This window comes from Homarus americanus, unplaced genomic scaffold, assembly GCF_018991925.1.
Source record: "Homarus americanus isolate GMGI-L3 unplaced genomic scaffold, GMGI_Hamer_2.0 scaffold26488, whole genome shotgun sequence".
Classification (NCBI taxonomy): domain Eukaryota; kingdom Metazoa; phylum Arthropoda; class Malacostraca; order Decapoda; family Nephropidae; genus Homarus; species Homarus americanus.
In genome coordinates this window covers 222,427-245,894 of record NW_024738622.1, presented here as the reverse complement: position 1 = coordinate 245,894, position 23,468 = coordinate 222,427, and the positions used below count along the sequence as shown (strand labels likewise).

General features: G+C 40.1%; 1 protein-coding gene across 1 annotated transcript in view; it reads left to right on the top strand.

The window, feature by feature from the left end:
• The first annotated feature begins 6,271 nt into the window (after positions 1 to 6,271).
• The window catches only part of LOC121874294 (heparan sulfate 2-O-sulfotransferase pipe-like), a 65,950-nt gene continuing 48,753 nt past the window's right edge, over positions 6,272 to 23,468 (top strand). Inside the window, exon 1 of the mRNA XM_042378393.1 lies at positions 6,272 to 6,531. Within this exon, the coding sequence (XP_042234327.1) occupies positions 6,479 to 6,531 (53 nt within the window). The 5' untranslated portion in view covers positions 6,272 to 6,478. The remainder of the gene's footprint in view (positions 6,532 to 23,468) is intronic.

Here is a 23,468-nt window from a genome sequence, read left to right as displayed (position 1 = left end):
TTAACCTGGGATGACTATATTTCTGCTAGTCATCCCTAAGCATGGATATTAATACGGCTCCATACATATAACCAAGAACAGTAGATAGACCATGATCATATGACGGAGTCAGTAGGCCAGAGTTGTTTACAGGCTCGCTCGCTAGCTCGGAGCGCCTGGCCCGGGAAAAGTTGACTCGTGGCGGTGGGCCGTGGCGTCTGCCAAGGAATCTCGCCCTGGGATTCTAATCTCGCCACCTTAAAGACATCCTTCGAGAGACATCGTGCCCATAGGCGGCTCCCGAACCTCAGGAGTGCTGCTAACCCCCACAACAGCGTCTGGAGACGTGGAGGAGAAATCACAGGAGTGAATATTTAACTTCACTATACAAAACATACGTCTGGCACCGGTCCAGACGATAGCTAGATCTCTACTTTACCCGACTCAATTGGCACGGAAGTTACTATGTTAAAACATGAACACTGATATTCACAAAATTGACTAAGTTAAACTGAATTAATATGGCGGCGTGGAACACACGTGAACATACCTGGAGACATGGAGAAGAAATCACAGAGGGAGTGATTTCCCCTCGCTCGCCGGCATATATACGGGCCTGAGGGCATATCCCTACTAGAAAGACTAATTTTGCAAACAATAGACCCTCTATTCAAAGTAGTCGTTGGACACCTAGCTGTGACCGTCAGTGTCACAGATCAGGCTAATTATCTACATCTATATTTATGATCTAATCAGAGATTGAGTTTGTCAGTAAAGAGGTGAAATGGAGTTATATATGCGTTCGCAACTCTATTGGCCTGACCGCAAACCACATCCCAGGTCAAACGGCCGTTAAGTCTTGGAGAATTTTGAGTTTGACAGGAACTGTTCAGGAGATTAATGACTTTCTTAAATAAACAACTGACACTAACTAAACGATAAACATCAGATTCTCTGATGTCGGGACGACAAAATAATATAACTTCAGTAGCGATCAGAAACTCATGGGTATCCCCACGGACGACATAAAATACGCCACTCTAGCTGGCAAACTCAACACTCACTTACTTGACAGTTGAAGCGTTCAACACCACTCACAATGGGTCTTGACTGTTCCAACTGTAAATAGGCATATCTAAGTAGACTCAAAACAAGGGTGTTCTCTCTCACATTCAAATTCATTTCATAGAGAGGTTGGTTTCAGTAATTCAGAGAAAATGGGATAACGGAGGACTGAGGCGTCTTGAAGTGATGAGAAAACGGACTCCTCAGATGGAGGACTCAAAATAAAAGCAGAGTTAAATGTTTTGTGGGCTATTGAGCGTAATATGAATCATTGATTTTGGCGTTAACTGACGTGTATGACCGTGATCGTTGCACTGTGAATCATCTGATTTTACGTTAACTAACAAGTACGACCGTGGGCTCTGGGACTTGGTCGCATAGGCAGCAGGGTCTACCATTAAACAACACATTGTGCTTCCATTATCTTCCCGGGCAGTAGTACACACCACTGTAATGTCATAACCTTTAGCTCTGCCCCATTCAATGACACCACGCTACCTGTGGTGACCACAAGGACTACGGTCTTGCCTTGTTCACGTTTGACTGTTTCATTTTTTTTAAGAACACTCGTAATGCAAAGGCTTTTCTTTGGCCAGGTATAACAAAATGAATGCCTTATGTTCTGCTTATACTACAGACGGGCAAGGGACGACCTAATTGAGGTATATAAGCATCTCAAGGGGCACTACTCAGTCGAGTGTCCTTACCTGGAGCTGGCAGATGCTCGCCCCACAAGGGGTCACAGCTCAATGTTGAAGAAGCCGCAGGTCCAGAAAACTGTAAGGGGTAACTTTTTCGGAGTGAGAGTTGTAAACTCTTGCAACAATCTGCCAGAGAGTGTTGTGACGGCACCGAGTGTGAGCTCTTTCAAGACCAGACTTGACCAACACTGGAGCAGGTTCAAATACATTCAGGAGCCAGTACATGCCCAGTACTTGCCAACAGTGCGTAACAGAAACGTGACCGATCGCCCAAGCGGCTAACGAGCCGATCAGTGGTGAAGAGGATAAAAGTAGTCCTCCAAAAAATAAGTCATGTAGCCAAAAAAAAAAAGCAAAACATTACAAGGAAACACCCGGGAGGGGGGGGGGATATTTCGCTGATGACGTGGACGAAACAACTCAGTTTTTAACCTTATTAACAATGTAAAGATTTTCCTTTTGCCAGACATGATAAGGTGGATGTGTGAGTGTAATGACGACGGTCATACACGTCAATTATCGTAAAATCAGACGATTCATAATACGCTCAATAGCCCACAAAACATGTAGCTATGCCTTCTTTATTGAGTCTCCCATCTGAGGCATCAGTTTTCTCATTGCTTCAAGACGCCTGATATAAGAGCGTAGACTCTTATCTACATTACTTTAACTTTAATATTTCACCCTCTGACCTGTGGTAGCGTGACTCGAGGGTTTGGCCCATGGGTACATGTAATTATGGTATCAAGTAATAGGAAGGAATAACGGTGAACAACTGCAGGTAAATAACAGCCCCAACATACAAATACAATGGTTTATTAAAAGCACAAAATGGTTATTAAATGACGTTAGGTTTCAAGAACAAATAGGAACTCACTTTGTACTATGGCTCTTAGGCCCTATTACCATTTACACCACGACACAATAACACACATAAACTCTCTCACAGCACCTTAGCACCATTAAAACCCGTGGCATTGACGCCAGTTACCACACTTGACTGCTCCAGCAGCACCAGACATAACACTCAACAGCACCAGAAGTAATGCTCAAGCGGCAGCCATGGTAGTTTTCTCACCACGTGGCACCTTCCAACAAACTCCGATAATTCCGGTGGAATAACAAAACCACCAATTAGCCCTACTGAGTCAGAGACTCATCCAACAACGATGGGGGCTGGCAGTTGTTTGGGGGGCCTGTTGTTCCTATGCCACCATGTGGGCCGGGAACACGTCCGGTGAAGGCTGGCCAGCTATGGGGCCCGTAGGTGATAGTGGGTTCCTGACGCTCGGAATTCACGAAGTTACCCGATTCTAATGGTCTTCACACATCTCCCAAACTAGTGGAGGCGTCCCCCTAGCTACAGACAGGCTTAGACTCCGACAGGACCCTGTGGGGTGATGAGGATGAGCTTACTAACGGTTGAAAGCGAACAACAACGTTTCAAAGGGACGTTAAGGACGTAAACAACTACTTCACTCAAAGCACATCAGCTACGTTACTGTAACACTTGCATAATCAAACTAGTTTAAGGTAATTTGGGTATATTTAAGGTAATTTTTAAGGTAAGGAATTTTTTAAGGTAATTCTGAGGTAAATTGCAAATCGATTTATCAAAATAGAAGGAGAAATTTGAGTGTTTTCATCAGTGTTAAACACGTAAGAGATTGTGATCCTTTTGCCACTGACGTTCATAATGTCAATCTAAGAGCGGCCATTATGCAAGTATTGATGCTACCGAAACACACCCATTAGTGGTGACACTGAGGGAATAAACAAAGCTGTCAGGCATTATTAACTGAATTAGTGGTGCAAATTAGATCAAGGTTTAGAACTGGTCCTTTTAAAATGTTAGAATTTTTTAAACCAGTTTGAATAAATTTTCTATTGTTTATTTGATTCTAAGATATAAAAATTTTCTGTTATTGAAGTTGAAATGGTCACATTAATTATTGAATCACATGTAAAAATTGTTTCATTTTCCTAACGAGGTTTAGTTCTAAGGGCTGGGGCATTGGTCTGTACTGTTTCTTAACCAAAATGATTAGTATCTTTTTGTTAATGATAAGTATTTTTTTTATTGAAGCAATAAAGGATTACTTTTTATTTTCATATTCATAAGGATTTATTTTTTGCTAAGGTGAATTATTAATTTTTCAGGTAAATTGTAATTTGTAAATTAAATAATAAAAACTTCATGTAATATAATTTATGGTTTATTAATATCCAAACATCTCACATATGACATCTAGATATGCTCAGTTGCCAAGTGTGATTAGAGAAGGCTCCGGTACTACCCTGATATAAATGTACCTATATCATAATATATGCTAAATGTGCAATCGGAAAACTAAGGTAATCTTTGGGGAAATTTTCTCTCAGTTTTAAGGTAATTTTGATAAATCTGTGGTAAAAATCAGGAGCATCTAAAGTAATCTTTGCTGCTTCTAGTGGGAGCCCTAATTGAGGTCTCAGTGGATGGCGAGCCTGGCTGCACAATCGTAGACCGACGGGTGCAACGGTGTCCGGGCCAAAGCCAAAACTCGGCTTCAAAGTGAGCTTGGCCGCAGGTTCGCTGAGTGTGAACTCACGCCAATGTTTGGATCCCAGCTGACATACTGTAAGCCTGATGGTAATTGTAGTAATTCAACCTGTATATATCAGTCTGAAGTACATTATTCTCACTGAAAATGTGAATGCTTATGTGTCCTGTTCTGTAAAGAGTGTTAACAGGTATAATATTATTAAGTGACGAAAGGTAAGGTTGTTTCATGGAGTCGTGACAAGAGAGTGTGTTAGAGTAACCTATATCCCCAGTATTAAGAGTAATAATGATTACGGTACACAAATATCAGCCTTGTGACGGATTTTTGTAGGGTGTTATAAAGTATTAGTATAAGTGCTAACAAAGTGGTGAAGATTCCTTATTTTCGTGGGTTACTCTTGTAGTGTCACAGTGAGTAGTAGTAGTTTCTATTAACCATTGCTTCTGTCAAATCTAAAGACTTGTTTTTGCGTACCTGGAAGTAAGGCCAAGTTGTTCTTATAGTAATTTGTATCAGTGTTAACGTATATTTGGCCGAGTGAACCCCAAGGAGTGGTTCGTGTGTTTGTGTTCTGTTAAAGTGTTCCAATACTCAACTTCATTGCAATAAATAGCCATATTATCTTTTATGCTATCATTACCACTGCAGTATCCACTTTTATTCTCCTTCATAATTTATGCCAAACCCACGAGCCTAGCCCTCGCTACGGTACAAGTGCCAGGTTACTACCACATGGTTAAGAGGTAAATTATGATAGTAAAACATGGGTGGTAGCAGCTACCGTGAGTATTGAAGATTGTCAAGTAACAGGAGTTTCCCAGGTAAGACCAAGATCAGAATGTAACTAGATAAGCGACAAGTATATAAGACAAAAGTACCAGAAAAAATATTTGGAGAAATTGAATTTGAAATAAAAAAAATATAACAGAAAATTAACGTACAAATTGAAAAGATTAGTAAAAATACATATAAAGAAGATACAAACACGTGGTGTAGTGAACACATGGTGTAGTGAACACGTGGTGTAGTGAACACATGGTGTACTGTTGTGGTGAACATGTGGTGTAGTGAACACATGGTGTACTGTTGTGGTGAACATGTGGTGTAGTGAACACATGGTGTACTGTTGTGGTGAACATGTGGTGTAGTGAACACATGGTGTACTGTTGTGGTGAACATGTGGTGTAGTGAACACATGGTGTACTGTTGTGGTGAACATGTGGTGTAGTGAACACATGTATAAATAAATTAAATAAAAAATTCATGCACCAGTACTGTGTTTACTATACATGTTGAATCACTGAACATGCATCACGATTTTACTTAATTTATATACAGTATGTATCTATTTAAGATGGCAGTGTGTATACGAGTATAAGTGGATGTAAAGTTTCCTTCTCCCAGTACTTCATCAGAGAGAGTAACAGATGGAATTGTCTTGTCAGGATAATACAGTTCTGTAACCCCTCCATGATATGCCGCAAACTACAGCAGTAAACACTAGTTGCCAACATATGACGGCGGGATACAGTCATCTTTGAACCGTTACACCCAGCAGCAGCCGTCCGCATTGTTTATGTTGCTGTACGTTGAGTTAAAATATTGATGAAACATAATTATGAAATGTAGCCCCACGTACAATAATACTGCTGTAGTAAATTATAGACACTTATGTTTAACACTCATCGAAAACTCTGGCAGATATTCAGACGTTGGCAACTATGCAGCTAACGCAGTGCCACTCAGAGAGCATTATTACTCTGGTGCACTTTGATAACAACAGATCTTACGACGTTTGATGTATTCTGTTTGATCCTGATTTTTATCATTATTTGCTCTAATGTAAAATGCAAATTGCATAATTAAATTTCAAGAGTAATATATGTATGGCTTTAAAGGTTTTGCTGAATCTCAGTCGCGACGATTTACACCTGAGAAGTTGCCGGGTGTTTACGGTACTTCTTCACATGACAGGCGACCGCAAGCTAGCCGTGGATCAGTTCAGCCCAAGAGACAGGACTGGGAGGACGTTCTTTTGTTGCCTAATTTTGTGAGAGAACTTATAGAATTCTGAAGAGACTTAACATTTCGCTTGGATATTAAAGTAAAACTATGACCAGAAGTTGTCAGAATTTGTAGTGAATGAGAACAAGTGTACGTCGTGTAGTGTTTAAACGAGAGACTTGAATGCCGACGATGACCACCTTCGGGAGACTGTGGCGGCAGTACGTGCCTGCCAGGTGAGTGATTCTTTATGACCAGTGTTTGTGTTATGGCTCATGTGGATAAAGACCGTGATTTATTATTTAGTACAGGTTAACGCTACACCCTCAATACGATAGTGACTACAAGCTAAGAGACAAATATCGTTGTTTATTCGTATTTTAACTTTCGCCAATGTTCCGATATTGCACAATTAACCAATTGAGTCTTATACAGGGAGAGAGAGAGAAAAACTAAAAAGGTATTTTAACCAATATGACCCCCCCCCCCACCACCCAAATTGACGACGACATAAGTTCAAAGTGGGTAAGGCTTTGAAGTGAGGAAAATGTCAGATTAAAATAATTGAACTATTGAAAACCTTATCTAACCTCTCCTAACTTATAAAAGGCTGGCCTTATTAATGTTTTTGGTCTTTAGTAGGTGACGATGTTTTCGGTGTTCAGATGAGGAGGGACCCATAAATACAAGAGCGATTCTTTTTTTCTTTTTACCAATTCGGAAAGGTTAGGTGAAGATTTTAAACGTTTGTTTGGTGTTCTTTTTAGTATTTTGCCCCACATTTCACAGCCCTGCCCACTCTGAACAACTAATGCTGTTGGTAATTCTCTCGGTTAAAATACTCGAGAAATATAAATTTCCGACTGAAACGCTGTAGAACAGACATGGGCAACCTTTCCTCAGTCATGGGCCGCATTGCGGTTTAGGTATTTTTCTGCAGGCCAACCCAGCAAAATTTATATCCTACCTAACCCAGAACAGGGGCGGATCCAGGAATCTCAAAAGGGGAGGGTCCAAAAAGTTGTGGGGTTGTGTCTTTTCTTTTTCTTTGGGGGGGGGGTGAAAATTTTTTTTTTAATCTGACCAATATCATGATCATTTTAAAGCCTTGTGCATTTGATATTAAGAGATATTCTGAGGTCAATAGTTATTACTTTTTACTATACAAAAATGACTGAGTACAATACTGCACTAAAGAAAAGTATTGGAATTTTCTGATGAAGAGGGGGGGGGGAGGTCCGGTGCTCCTGCATCCGCCCCTGCAAAGTAATGTTAATGTTGTATTAGCAGGGACAGTGAAACAGTTTATCATCAGGTCCGCCTCACGATATTTTCAGTTTGCAATCACGGTTAATTTCCCATTTATAAAACATATTCATCATAATTTTTTGAATGAAATGTTGATGCTTCTTGGCATTTAACAAAGTGAGCGAAGTAATATGTGAATACGTTAATTTTTCCTACAGTTAAAGCATTTTTCTTATAAGACACCCCCACCAGAATAATGTCAATGTTAATCTTGGTGCATGAGGAACTACAATGAAACGCCCTAAAGGCACGTGAATTTATTTTGCTATATATATAAATATATATATATATGTATATATATATATATATATATATATATATATATATATATATATATATATATATATATATATATATATATATATATATATATATATATACTGATAACCACAAGGAAACAAGAAAACACGAAGTTCCCACCATAATAGAGTCAAACAGTCAACATTTTCATCAATGATTTTACGTGCTCTAAGAATATACAGTCCGGAATTCATTGATGAAGAATAAAAGTATATCTATAATATTGGCTTGAACCTTAAGTACCCCAGGTCTTTTATAGACAAATGCCTTAACATTACTAATAAATCTTTTTATAGAACTGATCCTAAGCCCACCCATGACAATAAGAATCTCTTAGTATTACCATCTAACAAAATTTTCTCTCAAATTCCTATACAACTGAAAACCTGGAACATTAATGTGGCATTTAAAAGCTATCATACATCTACCTTACATGCTTTCAAAGCATTTTTAACCTTAGGCCACTGACAAATAAATTTGTGTAACATATCAGTTTTGTCCTGACCATCACTAAGGTTTAAGGAATATATTTCTCTAATCAAACTTGTTTCAACCAGAAGTCTTTCGTGACACATGATGATTTATACACTTCTAAACTGTTTTCCCAACCCATGGGATGATTATTGTTCCTTATATGAACGAACAGTGCACTTCTTTCAGATGCTGTTCTAATATTGTACTTGTGCTGTTTAATTCTGAGTTGCAATGCTTTCCCAGTCTGACCTACATAATTGCCATTACAGTTGCTACATGGAATACAGTAAACACTTCCATTTACATTCAAGGTTGGGTTTATTCTTGATTAATATATTAGTAATAGTTGAGTTATACCTAAAAGCAACATTAATGTTTGATAATTTAAGGGACTGAACTAACGGGACAAATTCATTGCGATAAGGTAGTCAAAACATTCTTAAATGTAGGAACTTGCCTGGTTTTAGTAGAATAAAAGGATTGTTTAGCCCTTTAAAACAACAATCAACAAACAATGAAGGGTACCCAAGTTTTTGTGCAATGGACTGAATGTGTTGCAGTTCTTCTTCAATAAGTTCAGCGTCACAAAATCATGGTAAACATCTCAAAGCATAGCAGAAGAAACTGACATCTTGGTAGATTCCAGGTGACTCGATAAAAAATGTATGAAGCTTTCTACCTGTGTAGACTTTCTGTACACCTTAGTAAGGTCAACCTGTGTACATAAGCTACTTTACCGATCTGTAGTGATGATGGATGGTATTATATGTAATGATGATGGATGGTTATTATATGTAGTGATGATGGGTGGTGTTATATGTAGTGATGATGGATGGTGTTATATGCAGTGATGATGGGTGGTGTTATATGTAGTGATGATGGATGGTGTTATATGCAGTGATGATGGATGGTGTTATATGTAGTAATGATGGATGGTGTTATATGCAGTAATGATGGATGGTGTTATATGCAGTGATGATGGGTGGTGTTATATGTAGTGATGATGGATGGTGTTATATGTAGTGATGATGGATGGTGTTATATGTAGTGATGATGGATGGTGTTATATGCAGTGATGATGGATGGTGTTATATGCAGTGATGATGGATGGTGTTATATGTAGTGATGATGGATGGTGTTATATGTAGTGATGATGGATGGTGTTATATGTAGTGATGATGGATGGTGTTATATGTAGTGATGATGGATGGTGTTATATGTAGTGATGATGGGTGGGGATATATGTAGTGATGATGGATGATGTTATATGTAGTGATGATGGGTGGTGTTATATGTAGTGATGATGGATGGTGTATATGTAGTGATGATGGATGGTGTTATATGGTGATGATGGATGGTGTTATATGCAGTGATGATGGGTGGTGTTATATGTAGTGATGATGGATGGTGTTATATGTAGTGATGATGGATGGTGTTATATGTAGTGATGATGGATGGTGTTATATGCAGTGATGATGGATGGTGTTATATGCAGTGATGATGGATGGTGTTATATGCAGTAATGATGGATGGTGTTATATGCAGTGTTGATGGGTGGTGTTATATGCAGTGATGATGGGTGATGTTATATGTAGTGATGATGGTGGTGTTATATGTAGTGATGATGGATGGTGTTATTTGTAGTGGTGATGGATGATGTTATATGTAGTGATGATGGGTGGTGTTATATATAGTGATGATGGATGATGTTATATGTAGTGATGATGGGTGGTGTTATATGGAGTGATGATGGATGGTGTTATATGTAGTGATGATGGATGGTGTTATTTGTAGTGGTGATGGATGATGTTATATGTAGTGATGATGGATATTGTTATATGTAGTGATGATGGGTGGTGTTATATGTAGTGATGATGAATGGTGTTATATGTAGTGATGATGGATGGTGTTATATGTAGTGATGATGGATGATGTTATATATAGTGATGATGGATGATGTTATATGTAGTGATGATGGATGATGTTATATATAGTGATGATGGGTGGTGTTATATGTCGTGATGATTAGACAATAAAATAATAACAGTTTAATGCAAAAAAATATAATTTGCTGTACCGTTGTCGTGAAAAACATGGTGGAACTTACATACACCGTTAATGAACTATTGATGGAAGAAGAAATTTTGGGGACTGACCAGTGAGACAATGTGGAGCCTCCCGGAGGGTGGCGTCCTATCGTGGCCTAGCGGATGAGCCGCCCGGAGGACGGTGTTTCTGTTAGTGTAAATATATATATATATATATATATATATATATATATATATATATATATATATATATATATATATATATATATATATATATATATATATATATTTCATGTAGATCCACAATGAAAACGTGGATAAGATAACTCTTGATAAAATCACACGGGAAAATGGAAACAACAGAGCACCTTAGCTTTCGTCTTTATCCACGTTTTCATTGTGGATTTACATGAAATATATATATATATATATATATATATATATATATATATATATATATATATATATATATATATATATATATATATATATATATAATATGTCCGTTTAAATTATTATTGACTACTGTACTTTTGGTTAATGGCTTAGGGTAAGAATAAGACTTGGGCCAGGACGACCTATATGTATTTCTGGTCAGCGAATCCACCAATGAGATGCCAGTTATAGGCTTAACTAACCACAAAATACATTTGGACTAAAAGATGACCTGAATAATCAATAGAGATAATAAAAAAATAAGTGAATTAGATGAATGAATAATAATAAAGATATCAATGAGGAACAACAATGTATAATATTGACAAAAATCACATTGTTATTAAATTATAAAAGAATATCAAGATTACCGGTACTTCCCATCAGATTTGATAATGGTTCGTCGGTTTTTTTTTCTTCCGGGATTGGCCCACCAAGGCACAGGTCATTGACCCACAACGGGACCTAGGGAACACAAATAAATAGAAATAGTAAATTGTTAAAAATATATAAGAAAATGGTAATTAATCTACACGACCAACAAACTTAAACATAGGAATAAAGAAAGGAATTTATAAGAAATTAAAGGGAGGGGAGGAGCATCTCAGAGATAGGTTTAATGAACTATCTAGGAATGTTAAGAAAAATGTAAGGAAGGCAAAGAGAGACTGCGAGATCAGGAGAGCAAGAGAATCCAAGGCGAATCCCAAGGGATTTTTCCAGGTATATAGAGCAAAGGTCAAGGACAAAGTTGGGCCTTTAAAGTCAGAGAGAGGGGAAGTGATCGATGATAGTGAGAAAATAAGCAAAGCATTAAACAGCTACTTCTTATCAGTTTTCACAGAAGAAATTCACGAGGAAATGCCAGAGGTGGAACTGATATTTAAGGGAAATGAAGAAGAGAAATTAAAGAATATCACTATCAGAAAAGAGGATGTTCTTAAGAAGATAAATAAATTAAAGAAAACAAAATCCCAGGGCTCCATGAAATTTTCTCTTGAGTTTTGAAAGAGTGTAGGGAATAGATTAACGGACCCCTCGTAAATTTATTTACAAAATCATTAGACACGGGAGTTGTGCCAGAGTTGTGGAAACAGGCGAATGTAGTACCCATATTCAAAAAGGGAGACAGAGCATCAGCGTCAAATTACCGGCCGATTAGTTTGACGTTTCAATCAATTATAGCAAATAGCATCCAATCGCATTTAGAGAAAACAAATTAATATACGACTCTCAACATGGGTTTACAAATGGAAAACCTTGTCTAACAACTCTGTTGACATTTTTTAGGAAAGTCTTCGAGGTAGTAGATAATGACTAAAATTGCGATGTTATTTAGACTTTAGCAAAGCGTTTGACAGAGTACCGCATCAGAGGCTTCTGAGAAAAGTTAAGGCTCATGGTATTGAGTATTGAGGGGAAAGTTTTAAATTGTATAAAATCATGGCTCACCGATAGAACACAGAGGGTCAGCGTAGATGGTGATAAGTCTGAGTTGGGCTGTGTAACCAGTGGGGTTCCCCAGGGGTCAGTACTGGGCCCACTCTTGTTCATAATCTACATAAACGATCTAGATACTGGGATCAGCAGTGACATAAGCAAGTTTGCGGATGACACCAAAATAGGGCGGCAGATTAACTCAAGGCAGGATGTAAATGCACTACAGGAGGATTTAAATAAATTGCAGGAATGGTCAGAAAAATGGCAAATGAAATTCAACACCAGTAAGTGCAGCGTACTTAATAGTGGAAGAAAAAATACTGTCAATGTATACAGCCTTAACAACATCAACCTAGAGAAGTCGACTTATGAAAGAGACTTAGGGGTACTTGTAAGCCCGGACCTACGGCCTAGAAAACAGTGCGTTAATGTCCGAAATAAGGCAAACAGAGTATTGGGTTTTATATCTAGAAGTGTAAGTAATAAGAGTGCAGAGGATCATATTGCAACTATATCTTGCACTAGTCAGGCCGCACCTCGATTATGCGGTTCAGTTCTGGTGCCCTTATTATAGAATGAATATCAATTCACTAGTCGGTGCAGCGAAGAATGACGAAAATGATTCCGGGACTTAGAAACCTTCCATATCAAGATAGATTAAAGATACTAAACTTGCATTCCCTAGAAAGACGAAGAGTGCGGGGAGATATGATAGAAGTATTTAAGTGGGTGAAAGGAATCAATAAAGGGGATATAGATAAAGTTCTTATAATATCCGGGCAGGATAGGACTCGTAGCAACGGATTTAAGTTGGATAAGTTTAAGTTTAGGAGGGAGATAGGAAGGAACTGGTTCACAAATAGGGTGGTGGACGAGTGGAACAAGCTTAGCAACTTTGTAGTAAGTGCTGGAACGCTGGAAAGTCTTAAAAGGGGGCTAGATAGATTCATGGATGATAGAGAGTGGTAGTGACTCTCGACAGGAGCTGCCATGCACAGGCCAACCGGCCTATTGCAGACTCAATTTCAATTGTTTATTCCTTGATAGAGGAAGCGGGATCCTAGTGCTGTCACTAGGTACCCCTGTACAATGACACCAGAAGCATCTGGCAAGTGTGACAAGTATATACAGTATAAATATTATAAAGGGGCTTACTAAAGCCTAAGGAAGGAAGGATATTCCTTTAACACATAATCAATGTTATTTACAAAATATCTGGCCAGTATGGGGAGGATCATCGTGTCTCCGTCAGGGGGTCGTGGAGTGGTGGTCCAGCAGGCGTCACAGAAGCGTTGTGTGTGGGGACATCTTAGGGGGTAGTGGATAAGGGTGCTGTTGTCTGGTCTTCTGCATAACACACAAAAGCGTTGCTCAGGGGATGCGGGGATACCAATCTCCCAAGCAAAGTCATACCCAATGATGATCCGGGCAGCAATCACGTCCCCTTTCCGCGACCCTTTCCCGTAGACGTACGAGAGGTCAGGAAGTTTACGGAGGACATCGTTCCAATATTGCAGACTCCTTATGTTCTTATGTTTAATAGTTATAGGTTGTAGATATTGTAATATTAAACGTTAGTTTTGTACTATAGTGATGGTCCCACTGTAAAACTGATAAATGAAACACCAGATCATTTAAAGTAAAGTAAAGCAGCAGCCATTGACTCACTTGAAAAGAGAGATAAAATTGTTTCAGTGGTAAGCAGCTGTTGCGTATCAAGGCCACTGCTGTGATTTTTTTAGCTGAAAGTGGATTTACTTGGAAAACTTAGCTTTACCATCGACTTTATATAGAAACAAGTAATACATTAGTCTAGCTTAGTCTTGATACGAGTTTGTTGGGATTGTCTAGAAACATTCACAGCAACAAGAATGAATTTTGGAATTTTAAGTCAACTCTAAGACCAAACTACTGTTGTTTTTGTTTGATTTTCAATCATGTAATGAGATGCGTTGGTGTGAATGAAGAGCATTTCTGAGCCAGTAGACCGGACAGAAAGGCCCTGAAGACGGTAGAGGAAGGCTTGGTAAGGGGCCCGTAACCTACATTCTTACCCACAACGCTCAGTCATGCTCGGCGTCTGGCCCAGCTCTACAGCCCTCCCCCGCCGCGCTCGCTACCGTAGCAATTGTGGCCTCGACGCAGTCTCATCTGACGGGGGAAAATGGTGTGACGTGGCGCAAGGGCGACGTACGCTGACGGAGAGGATGAATACGGTGGTGGAAGGAAGCATATGGAGGGGGGGAACTACGCGCAGTCTGTTACATGTTAACTAGTTTTTGTTTTCGTTTAATTATTTGTAGACGATGAATGGATTTTTTTAACTTGCAACCATATTTACGTTCTGAAACTCTTTCACACACACACACACACACACACACACACACACACACGCACGCGCTCATTGAATTAATATAAAGGGAAATATTACGAAGCCAAATACGTGTTGCAGAGACTCATAAACTTTAACATAGTCTAATCAATCAGACGTCAGGTACACATACTGTAGTCAGTGGGTGGAGTGCCGGTTATTATTTGTCAGCCTGCCACCTACAGTATATCAGCTAGTGTGTGCATACTTTTTGAGACACCCTGTATATACTTTCTGATACCGTATATATAATTTCTGAGACTCCCTGTATATTTCTTGAATCAATTATAGCAAATAGCATCCGATCGCATTTAGAGAAAACAAATTAATCTACGACTCTCAACATGGGCTTACAAAGGGAAAATCTTGTCTAACAAATCTGCTGACTTTTTTTAGGAAAGTCTTCGAGGTAGTAGATAATGACGAAAATTACGATGTTATTTACTTAAACTTTACCAAAGCGTTTGACAGAGTACCGCATCAGAGGCTTCTGAGAAAAGTTAAGGCTCATGGTATCGAGGGGAAAGTTTTAAATTGGATAAAATCATGGCTCACCGATAGAACACAGAGGGTCAGCGTAGATGGTGTTAAATCTGAGTGGGGCCGTGTAACCAGTGGGGTTCCCCAGGGGTCAGTACTAGGCCTACTCTTGTTCATAATCTACATAAACGATCTAGATACTGCGATCAGCAGTGACATAAGCAAGTTTGCGGATGACACCAAAATAGGGCGGCAGATTAATTCAGGGCAGGATGCAAATGCACTACAGGAGCCTTTAAATAAACTGCAGGAGTGGTCAGAAAAATGACAAATGAAATTCAACACCAGCAAGTGCAGCGTACTTAATATTGGAAGAACAAATATTGTCAATGTATACAGCCTTAGCTACATCAACCTAGAGAAGTCGACTTGTGAAAGAGACCTAGGGGTACTTGTAAGCCCGGACCTACGGCCTAAAAAACAGTGCGTTAATGTCCGAAATAAGGCAAACAGAGAATTGGGTTTTATATCTAGAAGTGTAAGTAATACGAGTGCAGAGGTCATATTGCAACTATATCTTGCGCTAGTCAGGCCGCACCTCGATTATGCTACTCAGTTCTGGTGCCCCTATTATAGAATGGATATCAATTCACTGGAGTCGGTGCAGCGAAGAATGACGAAAATGATTACGGGACTTAGAAACCTTACATATCAAGATAGATTAAAGAAACTAAACCTGCATTCCCTAGAAAGACGAAGAGTGCGGGGAGATATGATAGAAGTATTTGAGTGGGTGAAAGGAATCAATAAAGGAGATATAAAGTTCTTATAATAACCGAGCAGGATAGGACTCGTAGCAACGGGTTTAAGTTGGATAAGTTTAGGTTTAGGAAGGAGATAGGAAGAAACTGGTTCACAAATAGGGTGGTGGACGAGTGGAACAAACTTAGCAACTTTGTAGTAAGTGCTGGAAAGTTTTAAAAGGAGACTAGATAGATTCATGGATGATAGAGAGTGGTAGTAACTCTCGACAGGAGCTGCCATGCACAGGCCAACCGACCTGTGCATGGCAGCAGTTATATACAGGGTGAGCATAAAGTCTTTCCCTGATTACAAACATTTATTACACAAAACATATGCTAGGTGCAAATATACAGTTTTTTGCAGCTTAAAATATGCATGAAAAAATCTATGAATTCGTCTACACAATGCTACAACATTCATGTTTCTAACTAGAATGGTCTTCGAGATATGATTTTTCATATCAGGGAAAGACTTTATGCTCACCCTCTATATTCCCTATAACACAAATACATTCTTGTATATTTGTGTTATGGGTAATATATATGACATGGGATTACATATACAGTAGTCCCTATATTATATACTAGGGATTTCATGTAATTCCTTATATATTCAGAAGTCCTTGTAATCCCAGAGACCGCCAGCTTACCTGACCTAACTTAACGTAACCTAACCTAACCCCGGAGACCACCAGCTTACCTAACCTAACCTAACTTAACGTAACCTAACCCCGGAGACCACCAGCTTACCTGACCTAACCTAACCTAACTTAACGTAACCTAACCCCGGAGACCACCAGCTTACCTGACCTAACCTAACCTAACTTAACGTAACCTAACCCCGGAGACCACCAGCTACTCCAATTCCAACCCACCTTAATCCGTAAATCCCAACCCCGGAGACCACCAGCTTACCTGACCTAACCTAACCTAACTTAACGTAACCTAACCCCGGAGACCACCAGCTTACCTGACCTAACCTAACCTAACTTAACGTAACCTAACCCCGGAGACCACCAGCTTACCTGACCTAACCTGACCTAACTTAACGTAACCTAACCCCGGAGACCACCAGCTTACCTGACCACCTAACCTAAATTAACCTAATTTCACCCAATTTAACCTAACCTAACCTAGCCCATATTAACTTAACCTAACCTAATCTGACTTAACCTAACCTTATACCCCCAATAGCGTTTGGGTGGTTAATCTTTAAGTGAAATAAGCTGGGGTGGTTAATCTTCAGGTGAAATAAGCTGGGGTGGTTAATCTTTTGGTGATTCATTTTTTCTTCGTAATCTCTTAAGTCCGATGACTGAACCCCCTAAGTGTTGTCATCGTAATCAAGGGGTCATCGTACTCAAGGGGTCATTGTACTCAACGGGTCATTGTACTCAAGGGTTATAGGACTCCAGGGGTTGTCATCGGACTCAAGGGATTAAGTCATTATATTTAAAGTAATGGGTCATTTTATTTACTGTTTGAAGTCATTATACTCGAGGAGTTAAGACATTGGACTCAAGTATCGTCATCTTACTCAAAAGATTAAGCCATTGTACTCAAAATTTCGTTGTCAAGGGATTTAGGCATTGTACTCAAGGGGTTAAGATACTCAAGGCGTTGTCATTGTACTCAAGGGGTTAAGTCAATGTACTCATGGATTAAGTCATTGTACTCAAGGGGTTAAGTCAATGTACTCATGGATTAAGTCATTGTACTCAAGGGGGTTAAGTCAATGTACTCATGGATTAAGTCATTGTACTCAAGGGGGTTAAGTCAATGTACTCATGGATTAAGTCATCGTACGTATCTGCAAACTAAATCTCCACATACACACAATATGTACACGCACACACACAGACAAACAGACATATATTCACAAAGGTTAAAACTCTCTTTAAAGTGGTTTATCTTGTGATCTGATGATTGTGGAGGCGAGGCGTGGAGAGAGAGAGATATATCTACAGTAAGTTATAATTGACAACTGGAGGAGGTAGTGGAGCAGCCGTCAACCATCTGTCATTGACCGCTGTTCAGTCTCTCTCTCTCTCTCTCTCTCGCTCGCTCAGAAACCGAACCACTCGTGAAAAATGACTAAACCAAAACCAGTGACCATTTAGAAACATTAACGTTACATTTATGAGAGAAACCTACATTACATACAGCTTCTCTAGATACCAAAACAAACTTTTCTAGAAACCTTCCTAGAAACCAGAACCTGAGGCCGTTTCCCTCTAAAAAAAAAAAACTAATTTATCTCTAGTAAGTTTAGCGTCATTTCTTAAGGTTAATTGAGTATTATGTTCACCGTAATGAATGAACTACAACCCGGAACTAAGTCTGTTTACCATTATTTTCCGAGCCTTGTTATGTGTCGTCAGATGGTATATCGAAATGTACTGTTTCCGGTTTGTAACATGGATAAACTTATTGACTGCGGTTTAAATATAACAAAAGAAAAGTGGCGTCGAAATAACACTTAAAGCGCTAACAATAAATGAAGAGGTATTGTATTGTTGTGAAAATTGAACGTACAATCTTTGAGTGTGGCGGACGTTGTGGTGACTGCTGTACGACATGTTGGTAGTGATGACCAAAGCTTTCTCTCCCTTGGCGTCTTTAGACAAAATTCGCACTGTAATTGTAGGTACATGTAAGCAGAATTAAAACAGCTGCCATCGTACTCAGGGGGCTGACATCGTACTCAGGGGGGGCTGACATCGTACTCAGGGGGGGCTGACATCGTACTGAAGAGGTTAAAACGCACGAAGCTTACACTGACAAACAGATTCTGGGTAAACACACGGGTAAATATAATATATACATCTATGGTAAATAAAAAAGTGGAAGAATAAAGAAAGAAAAGAAGGAAGCGAAAATAACAATAGGTGAACTCAAGATCCAACTAAAACAAAAGACGATCACTTGACAATCTTCCGAGGGTTCGTGAATCTCTGTGAACCCGATACTTCTATTTAACGATAGCGATAAAGGTGTATTGTTCGCTAGGTAATATATCTCTTTATTCACATATACATTAGGGAGTTTTACCAGAGAGAGAGAGAGAGATAACATTCCTGCTCTAATGACCCTCCAGAGAACATTAACCTTAAGCCAACAGACAGAGAACACAGGTAAGCTCTCAGTCACGTCCTGGTGTTAAAGAGCCAAGTGTTTTAGTGTTGACTTTCTACACCGGCAGTGCTCTCTGTTCTGTCGTGATGTTTCTGACTTACTTACCTTGAGGGTGTTAGTAGAGCACCATTGTTGTGATGACGAGTGTGTGGTAGACGACAGATGGTCTGGTCTGGCGTGGTGTGGTGTGGCTTGGTGTGTGGTGTGGTGTGGTCTGGCTTGGTGTGTGGAGTAGTAATGACCAGTTGGATAGATAGTTATACTTTAGTAAAATCGTCATAAAAATTAACTTCGATTCAGTATACATATAGACATCACATGTATACAGTAGTATTTATAACTAATATGAACACCGCCCCCAACTCCCCCCAACCCCCCCACACCCCCACCCTCCTGGTGCCGCCCGAAACGCGGTACCTCGAGGATATGGGTTTAAGTAGTATTTGTCATCTTTCTTTCAGGTCGATATATCAGACACTTTGGAAATAATGACTCGCACTACACCTCATATCCTCCCCCCTCCCCCTCCCCCTCCTCCCTCCCTCCTCCTCAATCCCTACATCCTTCCCTACCTCCCTCCTCCTCTTCCTTCCCATTTCATCCCCACTGCCCACACACACACACACACACACACACACACACACACACACAAATCTTTGTTGGTGTAAACTCCGACGGGAAACACGCGTTAACCCCCACAGTACGTGTGTGTGTGTGTAATAAATAAATAAATTGTCATGGGTTGCGTTAGGCTTACCCACGCAACCAACTCCAAAGTTTGTTTCTCTAAAGATAAGGCACCCGGCGAGGCATAACTGGGACATATATTTTCCATTAGTGGTATGTTAGCCAGCCCTTGGGGGGAGGCAGTGAGACAGTGTTGTACTGTTCATCGCTTCACACCCAAAAACTCAATTTTTAAGCATCCCTGTGGCTATGGGTTAGTCAAGACGCCCACTCCTCCTCCCTGAGGAACGGGACACCACAGAAGAGTCCTCCACCGCCACCCTGTCCTGTGGACCGTCGTCGACACTAGATCATGTGTGTTAACCTAGGTTGTTATCCCCGTGGAAAATCACGTGGATGCCTGATTGCAACAAGAGCAATCCAGGCTGGCCTATCAAACATACAGTAAATGGTTAATCAATTCACGCTTAGAGTTCTCCTACAAGACACCCGTCTACAGTGACCGTGATCGAAACGAGACTAAGTGTGTTAGCCTATTGTTATCCCCGTGGAAATATCGCTGTGGAAGCCTGGTTGTGACAAAAGCAATCCAGGCTGGTCTATTGCACCTAAATGGTTAACACTTTGCCGCGACAACCGTCTACAGTGACTGTCAGTGACGCGAGAGATGTGTGGTAACCCAGGAATACTTTTGTTGTTATGCGTGGAAAGAAGTTCTGGTGGAAACCTGGTTGCAACAAAAGCAATCCAGGCTGACAGTAAATGTATCACTTGAAGAATTAAGGCTCTGTTAAGTCATACCCACAGTAATAATAATAATAATAATAATAATAATTAACGGTTTATTGAAAGAGCTTGGCAGCCAGAAGGCTGAAAATATACAGTTACATATTTGGGGAATGGGTTACGAATTACAAATAATATACAAGTGACATAAGTGACACAAATAAGACATATAGTAACTTAGAGTTATATTCGATCAAGGGGCTTTGTTATACCTCGATCAGTGGACTTTGTTTTACCTCGATCAGGGACTTTGTTATACTCGATTAGGGACTTTGTTATACTCGTTCAGTTGACTTTGTTATACTTGATCAGGATCTTTGTTATACTCGTTCAGGAGGCTTTGTTATACTCGTTCAGGTGACTTTGTTATACTTGATCAGGGATCTTTGTTATACTCGTTCAAGGGGCTTTGTTATACTCGGTCAGGTGACTTTGTTAAACGATGAGGGGCTGTTATACTCTATCAGGGACTTTTGTTATACTCGATCAGGGATCTTTGTTATACGCGTTCAGGAGATTTGTTATACTCGATCGGGGGACTTCTACACTCGATCAGGGACTTTTTACAGTCGATCAGGGAATTTGTTATATTCGATGGGGCTTTGTTATACTCGATTAGGGACTTTGTTATCTCTATCAGGGGTTTTTGTTATACCCGATCAGTGGACTTTGTTTTACTCGATCAGGGACTTTGTTATACTCGATCTGGGGACTTTGTTATACTCGATCAGGGAATTTGTTATACTCGATCAGACTTTGTTATACTTGGATCAGGGCTTTTGTTATACTCGATGAGGCGGCTTTGCTATACTCGATGAGGGACTTTGTTATACTGATCAGGGTCTTTGTTATACTCGATCAGTGGACTTGTTATACTCGATAAGGGACTTTAATATACTCGATCAGGCGACTTTGTTATACTGGATCAGGGCTTGTTATACTCTATCAGGTGACTTTTGTTATACGCGATCAGGAGACTTTCTTATTCTCAATTAGGAGTTTGTTATACTCGATCAGTGGACTTTGTTAATAATAATAATAATAATAATTAACGGTTTATTGAAGAGCTTGGCAGCCGAAGGCTGAAAATATACAGTTACATATTTGGGGAATGGGTTAAATTACAAATAATATACAAGGACATAAGTGACACAAATAAGACATAGTAACTTAGATGGGGATCAGCTCAAAAACAGTTCATTTCAACATAGTGACAGCGTAGGAGCAGTGTTTACTGGGAGTGAATACACTGATTTATTACATGTTATTGATAATTTTTACAATGGTTGGGACTGGGCTGTTCTTATAGCGATCAGTTCGTGACGTATGGGCTGGATGCGGTTGTGGTGTCGAACAGCAATTCTCGGACAGGATCTCAGGTGGTAGGTGTGTCGGGGATGGTGTAGAAGCCTACCAAATTTGCAGATGAGGCCGTGGTGATGGTCAGTGAGAGTCGAAAGGGTCAGTGTGGAGCGCTTCTTGATATGTGGAGTAGGAAGGAGAGAATAATCTTGCATGCCCTTTTTGCACTTTTTCTAGGTGTTTACGTTGTGTGGCATTTAGGGAGGAAGACCAGGTGGGGAGGAAGGAGCTTGGGAAGTATGAATGTTGTGTATACACTGAGGAGCTCGTGTGCGGAACCCGAGGACTTGAGTCGGCGGAGGAGGTGAGACGGAAACTGAGGATTTGACAACTTCACTGACGTGTGGTTTCCAATTTAGTTTGTTGGTCTATGGTGACGCCGAGGAGCTTCGTGGAATCTACAACCTGGAGTGTGTTCGGACCTAGGGTAATGGAAGGAGGTGGGACAATGTCGGAGGAGAGGTTGATGCATAACCATTGTCTTGGTATGGTTGATGGTGACATGGTTGTGGTGGCCCAGTTTTGGAGACTGTTCAATAAATCCTGAAGGTATAGTTGGGAGCAGAATTGTTGACGCTGATCCCAATGGTGGAGTCGTCGACATATTTCCAGCGAGCAGGGGTTTCTAGCATCATTGATGAGCATAAGGAAGCAGAGTGGTCCCATCTTGGTGCCTTTGGGGACGCCACAGGTGAGTGACTGAAAGGTGGAGACAGCCCCTGGCGTACAGCTTGGCGTCGGTCACTGAGGAAGTCTGTATTATGGTATGAGATTTCTCCGAAGCCCGAGGTCAATAGCTTTGTTTATGATTATATTGTGGTCGACTAGGTCGAACGCTTTAGTGAAATCAATGAAGGCGACAGCTACAGACGTTTTTCGTTTCTCGAGATGGCGGTATATGTAATCGAGAAAGCTGACAAGACAGTGAGTGGTGGAGGAAGCTATGTTGCCAAATTGCTGAAGGTCTACGACTCCTGCAATATCAGCATAAGCCCAGTCAAACACAAAACTTTCACAGATTAGGCTGGGTATTGGGGTGATTGCAATAGGTCGTAGCTGATTTAAGGATTGTGGGGCTGGTTGACTTGGGCACTGGTGATACATAAGAGGTCTTCCAGTCAGCTGGGCATCTGGCTTGACTGAGAAGCATTGATGATGGAGCAGAGGGTTTAGGCAAGCCCGGGGAGAACTCTGAATAGTTTCATTGGTAAGTCAATGGGGGGTAGAGCGTTTTATACTCGATCAGGGACTTTCTTACACTCGATCAGGGGAATTTGTTATACTGATAAGGGATAAGGGGCCTTTTATACTCGATTAGGGATCTTTGCTATACTCTTTCAGGGCTTTGTTATACTGTGGTCAGGTGACTTTGTTATACTCGATGAGGGCTTTGTTATACTCTATCAGGGGACTTTGTTATACTCGATCAGGGACCTTTCTACACTCGATCAGGGAATTTGTTATTTTCGATGAGGGGCGTTGTTATACTCGATTAGTGGACTTTGTTATACTCGATCAGTGGAATTTGTTATACTCGATCAGGG